Source organism: Aristolochia californica, unplaced genomic scaffold (assembly GCF_029961685.1).
Source record: "Aristolochia californica isolate CCGP_79_NKW_82.1479 unplaced genomic scaffold, dmAriCali1.0.hap1 SCAF_2, whole genome shotgun sequence".
Lineage (NCBI taxonomy): Eukaryota > Viridiplantae > Streptophyta > Magnoliopsida > Piperales > Aristolochiaceae > Aristolochia > Aristolochia californica.
Window position 1 is genome coordinate 38,085,332 of NW_027181881.1, and position 10,965 is coordinate 38,096,296.

General features: G+C 40.8%; 1 protein-coding gene across 1 annotated transcript; it reads left to right on the top strand.

The window, feature by feature from the left end:
* Positions 1-307: 307 nt before the first annotated feature.
* LOC137955031 (uncharacterized) lies at positions 308-1,054 on the top strand. The gene has a single exon (XM_068801911.1). The coding sequence runs from the start codon at positions 308-310 to the stop codon at positions 1,052-1,054; it is 747 nt and encodes a 248-aa protein (XP_068658012.1).
* The last annotated feature ends 9,911 nt before the right edge of the window (positions 1,055-10,965 follow it).

A 10,965-nucleotide genomic window follows, 5' to 3' on the forward strand; every position in this document is an offset into this window, starting at 1 on the left:
AAAGGTACGAAAAAACAAAAAAAATTACTTCCGTTAACTTTAGGTCCCGCATTTTATTTTTCTAGTGGGTCGCGACAATTTCTTGAATCGGATCGAAAACAGAGACCCGAATGACTTTTCGGACCGGACCAGAAACAGATACCCAACCCCGATCAACCCATTTGGCAGACCAGACCTGACTAGTTTTCGGATCGGACCGGATCGGACCACAATCGAAGACCCAAACCGGGTCAACCTAGCGAACAGAAAATGGACCGAACCAGTATTTTTGGGTGATCATCACCAATCTACCGATTTTTTTTTCATCATGTCGAAGGAATCAACACCGATTATTCATGTGCAATCCGAAAAGTCTGGTTTTACAACCAGCGTCACTCTTACCGAAGTCAACTATGATGTATGGTCCCAGATAATGGAGATGCAAATTACGGGACGAGAAAAGATCGAATACATTATGGAAAAAATACCATTCCCACAAGAAACGGATGCCTCCTATGCAAAATGGTATGCTGAAAATAAAAAAGTCAAGGGGTGGTTGTTAACCTCTATGTCACCAAATATTATGAAGCGCTATATTCGGCTGCATACCTCACGTGAAATATGGAATGCTCTGCAAAAATCTTTCTATGATGGGTCAGATGAATCACAATTATTTTCATTGAATCAGAGAACTTTCTCCACCAAACAGACTGGTTGCCCTTTGTCAACATATTATGGTGATCTTGTGGAAATTTTTCAAGAACTTGATCATCGTGATAGGACTATAATGAAAGATCCTGATGTTGTTATTGCTTATAGAAAATCCATTGAAAGATTGCGTGTTCATATTTTCTTAAACGGATTGGATGCAAAATTCGAACAAGTCTGTGGCGAAATTCTCAGAAAAGACCCGATATTGGATCTTGAAGAAGCCTATGGTTATGTACGCCGTGACTCTATTCGTAGAACCACTTTAAATAGTGAAGTTGATCGTGTAGGGACATCTGCAATGGTAGCACGTCGAGCTAAGCCTAAAACAGCGCGACCAACTGGTACTAATAATGATCAAAATTGAACATCAGTATCTCAGAATCGTAGCTATGAGGTTGGAACAACCAAACCAGAGCGCATGTGTACTCACTGTGGTGAGACTAGGCATATAAAGTCACGATGTTATGAACTTATTGGGTATCCAAAATGGTGGGATCCTACAAAAGCGCCTCGTAAACATAACTCCAAATCAAATAATCATGCTTCCGTTGTAGTAGCAGAACCTTCCACCTCTCACACAACTGAGGATGCATTAGTATTAATCGCTACATCTGGTAAGGTTCTTAATACTTCCGCTCCTAGTAAAAATAGTGAATGGATAATTGATTCTGGTGCTACTGATCATATGACCTTTGACAATCATAATGTTAAAAGTATGAAATCATCTGCACAACATATCGTATCTACAGCAAATGGTACTCCATCTCACGTTATTGGAGAAGGTTCTATCACTCTCACTGAAAATCTGAGTCTTGATTTTGTATTAGTTGTTCCAACCCTCAATCATAATCTATTACCAGTTGCTCGAATAACTTGTGGTTTTTTTTTTGCCTAACCTTTGTGTTTTTAAGGACATTCAAACTCAGAAGACAATCGGGTATGGTACTAGAAGGGGGAAACTCTATTACCTTGATCTGCAGCCAGAGAGTTTTCAGCAGTTAGCCCAAGCGTTCTCCATGAAGAATAAATCTGCAGATTCTGACATTTGGTTATAACATAAACGGTTGGGTCATTCATCCTTTGGTTATTTAAAGAAATTGTTTCCTACACTTTTTGCAAAATTATCTATTTTAGATTTTAAGTGTGATGTATGTGAATTGGCGAAAAACCATGTGTTCCATTCCAAATAAGCATGAATAGGAGTCCAACACCCTTTATGATTATTCACTTTGATGTGTGGAGTCCAGCAAATATAGCCTCTCTTAGTGATAAACGGTGGTTTGTTTCTTTTATTGATGATCACACCCATATGACTTGGATTTGTTTAATGAAGTCAAAAAGTGAAGTTGGTTCGTTGTTCAAACAATTACACAGAATGATAGTCACTCAGTATCATTCTACAATACGAACTCTTCGAAGTGATAATGGTGGAGAATTTGTGAATCAAAGTTTCAAAGAATAATGGTATTACTCATCAAACTACTTGTCCGTACACCCCTCAGAAAAATGGGGTTGCAGAGCGAAAGAACCGCCACCTTCTTGAGGTTGTTCGTGCTTCCTTATTTGAGGCTTATATGTCGGCTAGTTACTGGGGTGAAGCCATTACAAATGCAACTTAACTTATCAATCGAATACCCTTGAGTGTGTTACAATTTAAGACTCCCTTGAGTGTTCTTCATAAAACCATAAGTTCACCTGCTGTGCTGAATCTGCCACCTAAAGTTTTTGGGTGTGTAGCCTTTGTTCACCTCCATAAGTCATTGAGACATAAATTGGAACCCCGAGCTCTCAAGTGTGTTTTTGTTGGTTATGTTCAACATCAGAAAGGTTATCGTTGTTGTCATCCTCCCTCTCGCAAATTGTATGTCACTCTTGATGTGGTATTTCATGAAGAAAACATGTATTATTCTACTCCCGAGTCTTCAATACAGGGGGAGAAAATGATTGAATTGAAGACCCTTAATCATCATTTGGATATCTTGGATACTACAAGTAGTCAATATTCAGATTACAACTGTGGACATCAAAATGATACAAATGAGCATGATTCATAGGATGGAGAAAGACAAGACCAGATGGAAGTAATGCAACCAGAGTCTCAGCTGCCATCTCCCCCCTTTCATAATGTACCAATGGATCAATTGCCTTCTAAGTCCGAGTCCATGTCTGAGCCTCAGGTAAGTTCTGAAATTCAATTAAGAGTGCTACCTCATTGAACCACAAGAGGAAAACCTAGAGTCAATTATGAACCACTTCTCACCTATAAATCTCAGTATCCCATGCATAATTTTGTGTCTTATCATAGATTGTCAAAGGCAAATGAAGTATTTGTGAATCAATTATCTGCTATATCTATTCCTAATAGTGTGCAGGAAGCCTTGAAAGATCCTAAATGGAAAGAAGCCATGAATGAAGAAATGAGGTCCCTCCAAAAGAATTCAACATGGGAAGTGGGTGACCTACCTGTAGGAAAGACACCAGTTGGATGCAGGTGGGTATTTACCATTAAATATAAAACCGGTGGCACCATTGAAAGGTTCAAAGCAAGGCTTGTCACCAAAGGATATACTCAAACCTACGGGATCGATTATATGGAGACATTCGCACCAGTGGCCAAAATCAACACTATTCAGATTCTACTATCTCTGGTTGTGAATCTTGACTAGCCCTTATATTAGTTTGATGTAAAAATGCATTTTTGCATGGAGATCTCCAAGAAGAAGTATATATGGAATTACCTCCTGGATGTATTATGCAAAACAAAGGATGCAAATAAGTATGTGAACTAAGGAAATCCCTATATGGTTTGAAGTAGTCACCGAGGGTGTGGTTTGGAAGGTTCACAAATTTTATGAAATCTATCGGATACAAGCAAAACAACTCAGATCATACTCTCTTCCTGAAATATAACAAGGAGGCCATCACAACTCTTATTGTATATGTTGATGATATGATAGTAACTGGGAATGATCCAGAAGAAAAGAAATCATTGCAAAGTCGTCTTGCTAGAGAATTTGAAATGAAAGATCTTGGCTACTTAAAAATATTTCTTGGTATTGAAGTGTCCAGATCCAAGGAAGAAATTTTTCTATCTCAACGAAAATATGCTTTGGATTTATTGAAGGAAACTGGTATGACAACATGTAGTCCAGTCAGTACTCCTATGGAAGAAAATCTGAAACTGGGAACACATTCAAATCAAGTCCCTACTAACAAGGAGCGTTATCAGAGACTAGTTTGGAAGTTAATGTATCTTACACGTACCAAACCAGACTTAGCTTATGTATTAAGTGTGGTTAGTCAATTTATGCACTCTCCAAGTGAAGAACATATGAATGCCATCAACTGTATCCTGCACTACTTGAAATCAACTCCAAGGAAAGGAATTTTATTTAAAAAGGGAGGTGACTTGAAAATTGAAGGTTATACCGATGCCGATTGGGTTGGGTCAATAGAAGATCGACGGTTTACATCTGGATACTTTACATTTGTAGGTAGAAATTTGGTCACTTGGAGAAGTAAGAAACAAGAGGTGGTGGCTAGATCGTCAGCTGAAGCTGAATACAGGGGAATGGCCAAGGCAATATATGAATTATTATGGATAAAAAATCTGATAAAAGAACTACATATTGAGTAGACAAGTCCTATGAAATTATATTGTGACAATAAGGCAACATGCGATATTGCCCACAACCCAGTCCAGTATGATAGAACTAAACATGTTGAAGTTGATAGACACTTTATTAAAGAAAAGTTAGAAGCAAGAATCATTGAAGTCCCTCATGTTCGATCTGAGGATCAACTTTCTGATGTGCTAACCAAAACAGTGTCTTACCAAGCTTTTAACAAATGTCTTGACAAGTCGGGTATGAGTGATATCTATGCACCAACTTGAGGGGGAGTGTTAAGATTCACTCTGAGATTTCTTCCCTTAAAGAAGAAATCATGTAAATATTCTGTAAATCCGGTGATTGGGTAATCCCGTTAATCACTCATAATTCTTCCATGTATATTCTGTAAAACGGTTATTTAAGCCGATGATGTGAATGAGAAATTAAGATTTTAATTGAAGTATTATTTTTTACTCTCCCAACTGCCCCTACCTACCCTCCTACTCTTATTTAACCAACAAAATTCCCCCCTATCACAGCCAAAACCCTGAGTCTCCTCCTTTCGCAGTTGATCCCCCCACAGCCCACTCATTACCCTTACCCTGCCAATCACACTAGTTCATCTTGTCAGCAGCCGCTCGATGGACCCCCTCCCACCACCGATTCAACACCCCCAGTCCTGGCTCCCCCTCACCGGACTCTGACTGTGAGTCCACCTCTTCTGTCACTAGTCAACCTAGACTCCTCCCGGTAGGCGAACCCAATTCTCACCCCAGTCGTAGCCATTCATCAGCTCCCCTGGCCACTTATCAAAGCCACCACCGCAACACAGCCAGCATCACCCACCGAGGGGAATCTAGCAAGGCACCCCCCATCTCGATGGATGTTGCTCCTGATGACCTTGGCTTCCCTCTCACATAAGAACTCTGTTTGCCCCCACCAAATGACCATACGCAGCAATTCTTCACGGCATTACAATCAGAGCAAAGTAAATTTGATGAGGAAACATGGAGTCGAATGATGGAAGTAGCTAGAAAAATGGGAGTGTATAAGGGGCTGCCGCCACGAGACAAGCCCTCCCTTGGAGTTAACAAAAAGGACGGCAAATGATTATCATTTCCCGGAATGTTCGTGGCATTAGTTTCCCCCAATGCACGCCACTATGCGCAATCTCCTTGTCAAAAATCATCCATATATTGTAATTTTACAAGAAACCAAACGTTAGAGCTTATCTCACTCTATTGTACACAACTTGAGGGGATGCCCTAATTTGGAAAGGTTGGCTATTAATGTTGTTAGTTTTTCCGGCGGAATCCTTCTTCTTTGGATCTCGTCCTTGGTTTATGTGATGGATCATATCAGTGGCACTTTTCTATCGGAATTAAAGTGCGAGACAGATAATGGCCTTACTTGGGGCATTGCTGGAGTTTATGGGCCCACCAGCTACCGGGGTTGTTTCTTTTTGTGGGAAAAACTCTCTGACCTTCTTCCTCAGCTCCCTTGGCTGCTCGCTGATGACTTTAATGTAATCAGATTCTGCAGTGATAAGTCCCCTCTGGCTCCAGAATCTCTACATTTTGCTGATTTTATTGGAAGTTTGGAATTAAAGGAGATTAACCTTTCTGGCAAAAACTTTATTCGCTCCAAAATAAAACAATGAAATAACCACTGATTAATCACCATCAATTAGGGATTAGTACTTTTTTTATAGAGTGCTTAGCCAAAAATGCTGGCCCCATGAGGCAGGACGAGCGCTTTTCTTACCCACCTCCTCGAGTGGGACATCGCACTGAGTGGGGCGATAACCGATCACATCCGGCGAGGCAGTAGCAACAACAGCGACAAAAAGGATTGAGGTTTTGACAAAGTGGCAGCAACGCTCATGACAAAGTGGCACAAAGAAACTCTCAACAAGCTATTGACTCGGAACGCCATCCTAGCCAAAGAATCTATCATCCTGTTTTAACTAATTTACAACCAGTCCACAAAAGTCCGTAAACTCATTATAAATCAAATGAAATCTCCAAGGCGGGATGCCCACCCAAAAACCATCCAATCACTACAAAGGAACCACTCTTTATCACAAGGACACAGGATATTCAAAAGAGAAAATTCAAACCATCAAATTTAACAATCAAAAGAACGTAGAAAAGAGTAAAAGGCCATAAAATCCCAAAAAAGACGTTGAATATTTCACATGATGCAAATGGAAGCCTTCAATTATAGAAGCAAACTCCATGTTCCCACAGGATGGAAGAATACTACAGAAAAGTGATTATAGACACATTACATTTTAGCCACAGATAAAATGACAGACAAGAGCATTTTGCAAAGATTTTTCTGTTAATTGAATCAACAATAGAATAAGCACCTGCCCAGAATAGCAGGAACGTTATCCTGGTCTCCATCCAGCACAATCTTACATGCAGCATAAGCCTGATCCATTTCACCCTTGGCCAATAAAATCTGACCTGATTGAGAACCACAAGAGAGATTATTTGAATGTAGCAAAACCAATTTTGCAGTAGATAATCCAAAGGTTTTTTGAATGATGGAAAATTTTTATTAATAGAGAGACAAAAAACAAAAAAGTTAACGGCTGGAAGCCAACTATTGCACACGACCACAAATCATTATCTAAAGCACCTTTGGCAACAACATGTCCCCTTGAACACTCAAGTGAATGATGATATGCACCATAGACATTTAACACAACTGAATGTCTTAAATAAAGCTTTCATCAAATGAATTTCAGCAAACGAAACTAACCTTTTCCAACCCATTGTCAATTCTTGATGCTTATTGTAAAATTGAGTTGCTAAGATAAAATGTTCATCTTTTTCTCTCTGTTTTGTCTTAATTTTCCGAGATAGCTATAATAGGCCCCTACTGTATTTAAGATTGCAATCTGTGCGTACTTAACGTCAGCATAATATTTATCAATTTCTGCAAAGCAAATGTCAAGTGCATCAAGAAAAATTGGAGGAAACATGTTTTCAAACTTTGCACGTAAAACCCTTTTTTTTTTTTGTTAAATGATGCTGATTTTTATTAAGACAAAAACTCAAAAGAACAATTTATAAAGGAGAGAAGCCTTCCCAAACAATAAGAAGATTATTGGGAAGTTTCGAATTTTGCCAATTTATCATCAAAGGAATTGGCTAATTTAGGAATGAGATTCCAATTACAATGAGTAGAAGATACAATGTCAGCAATACCATCAGTGATGGGCCAGTGGTGCCAAGGGGGGAAGCTGTCTTTGGAACACCAACTAATAACCGTCTTTGAGTCACCTTCAATGATTAACTTTCCATGGAGACGATATCTGAAGATTTAGTGGCCGAATAGCAGCACTAACCTCAACCAGTGACATAGGAAAACAATAATAGTTAAGATAAACAGTAACCAATGATATGCACATGGGCACCCCTGGAAGGGCCAGAACTTAGTCATTTGTTGAATGAGAAAAGAACTACACAGAAGACACAATGCTGCATAAAAACCAACAACATGGTTCAAATTATTTTTGAATAACAAGATAGCACATGAAAGCCAACTTTCATTTCCAAAAAAATGTCAACTTCAACAAGCATATAGTACCAGGACTTGACCCTTCCTCTAAAATTTGACATAATTGTTCAATTTTTCCTTGTTCGAAGTATTCTCTCTGCAAGAATACAGAAAACTATGAGAAAAGAAAAAAATAGCAGGGAAATTTTTTGTGGGAGATTTGAAATTTGAAATTGAAATTTGGTTGGAATTTGGGTTTAAATTTGAAAAAGAATTTGGATTTGAATTTGAATTTGAATTTGAATTTGAATTCGGGTTTGAATTTGCATTCAAATTCAAATTCAGCAAATTCCAAGTTGGGTCAGGTGAGTATGGGTTTGGGGGTTGGTGTGATCGATTCGGCCGAGCGATGACTCGGTCGGGTTGAGGAGGGGGGGAGTGGGGTGGAGTTCCGACGAGTCCACCGTGGACAGTTCTCCGATCACCGCCTTAATCCAGAAGAATGTTTCTCTGACTACTAGCTTGAGGAAGAAATCTTCCATCCATGGTGATGATGGGGCAACAAATACTTTTGTGATGTTGAGCTTGGCGCGGTTGACAGTTTCCTCCGCCCATTTGATCGGCTCTCTGAATTTATTGGCAAGATGGTTTAGGGTCTTTTTTTACCAAAGTTCCACCAAGATTTTGAAAAACCAAATCCATTGGTCGTATTGACTTCGTAGAGTGGTTGAAGGCCACACCTTTATCGTCGAGAAATTGATTTTATGGGATGGTGATAGATGAAGAGCAGCTTCCATGTCCATCGATGATTGAAAGGAGATCAACCATCTCAAGTAGCCCAGATAGGAGGTGGTCAGACGGTAGTTGAGATTGAGAATTTCTCTGACATAGTGACATAGATCATAGTTGCTCCAACCCAAAGCAATTTCATCTATAGTCACTGCTGCTTGCAAGAATTTTCATCCCTACAAGAAAGACTTAGGTGGAAGGTTTATGGTGCTATTTTGGAGGGTGTGGAGAGTGGGGAGAGTAAGGTTGTGGGAAGGAGGTGGAATTGATGGTGGTGGTGGCATTGATAGCGTGGTTGATACAGATTTCGAGAGGAAAGGGGGGGAGTTTGGGGGGAAGTTTTGGTTTTGTGATTTTGAGTGGAGATGATGAAGAAAAAGGGGTTTTTTAAGAGGGTTAGGGTGGTTTTTTCTGAAAAATGGTGGATAGAGAATTTCATAAAACATTCCAGTTGAAGGAGGGACCTAATTTCTCCAATATGTAGTAGATCCGTGCCATGATCAAACTTCCTCTACTTTGGGTGATTTTGCATTCTCTAGCTCTGTGATATTTGAAAACCGAGAGAGAGTAGGTCGTGGAGTTGGATCAGAGCTCACTCTGCCGAGGGGGGGGAGACCATTGCTGGTAATGGAGTCAAAACAGCGGAAGTCTGGCTCCGCCACCACTGGGATCAAAATGAAGGAGTATTTCGATTCATTTCGTATTGTGATTCGATTCGAAACACCACTCCTTTCCCGAAAACACCACAGAGAGATTTCCGAGTCACCGAAAGAGAAGGTGATCGTCGAAAAGGGTTTCTCCTACCTTTCGTATTTCGTTGTATCACTGTCCAACCATCAGAGAGATCATCTCGGTTGCCATCTTCATTCTCATTCTCCATATCTCCATCACCGCCGACGGGATGGAGGACGACTTTCAAAAAGGTAGGAAAGCCCCCTTTCTCCTTCATCTCTTCGTCGAGTGGAAAGGGGGTCGCCATCGGGGTCTTCCTGATCTCCCTGCCTGTTTCGTTTTTTAGATTCATGCATTTTCCGTCGGATGACATGAGCACGCTCATAAAAAATTCCTTTTCCACGATCGACACTCGGGTAGAATCTCGTCTCTTCTCCATCATTTGTGATTTTAAGATTTTTCTCCCCGAAACTCATTTCTCCTTCATCAATATCGCGTTCGGGCCTGACGATCGCAATGTCGTGTCGTCGTCCTCCGTTGTGCCGTCGTTCATTCGAAGTGACCTCTTGCATCGCCGCATCATCGTTGCTTTGTCTCTCCCAATACTGCTCGCTCCCACATCTCTTTTTTCTCTTCTCGCGTTGCGTAGCAGTTCACGATTTTGCTCTCGACTTACTCTTTCCTCTCACCGCCGGTCGCTTGCTCTCTCCTCTGCCGTCGGTCGTTCGCTCTCTCCTCTCGTATCACTCCTCTCCTCTCCCCAAGCATCTCAAACCCAGAAACGGACCTCGGGACCCCCACCCACCAGAAAAATTCTGACCTTTCACCACCACCAGATAACCATAAAATTTTGTTCTCTACAACTGCCTTTTCCAACCCCCTCCAGATTTTGCAACGACTTCTCCAAACCCTCAAAAACACCATGGAAAAATCTGCATCCAATCTCATCTCCAGGATGCAGAAACCTCCTGAAATACCTTCTCCATTCACTGATCACGATCCATACATAAACCACATCAGAACCTGACTCAATCCTAAGACCATGGCCCGCCCCGCCCGGGACTTCTTTGGCAAGCAGAACTCCCGCCCGCCCCATCTCAAACCTCCCTTCCCTCCAATTGAAAGGATGGCAGAGCTACAATCTGAATGAAATCGGTATAACGAGGAAACCGGGCAAAACATAATGAATCTGGCTTGCCTCTTGGGAGTGGTTTTCCATGGACGGACTCGATGACGGAAAGAAGAAGTGGGAGTTCAACAAATCAGTTCTAAATGATCTTGATATCTTGGAATGTCCGAGGAGTAAGGTCTTCATGGAAGCCAGCAATAATTTGTCGCCTCCTATCACAATTCAAGCCTTCTATTGTGGTGCTCCAAGAAACAAAATGCCAAAATCTGAGCGACAACCTCATCCATGACCTTTAGAACTGCCCCTCATTGCAATGGTTGGTTGTAAATTCGATCAACCATTCTGGTAGAATCATGGTTCTATGGGATAACTCTCTATTCGATGCAATCAACATCAAGCACGAAACTTACTCGATGGGGATTCATTTCTTTGATTTATGTTATGATTCTCAGTGATGCATCGCTGGAGTTTACGGTCCCAACCGTTATCGCCAGAGGAGGAATTTTTGGGAAGAGCTCTCTAACCTCCAACTTAAGTGGCCTCTTTTGAGGATTTTTGCAGGAG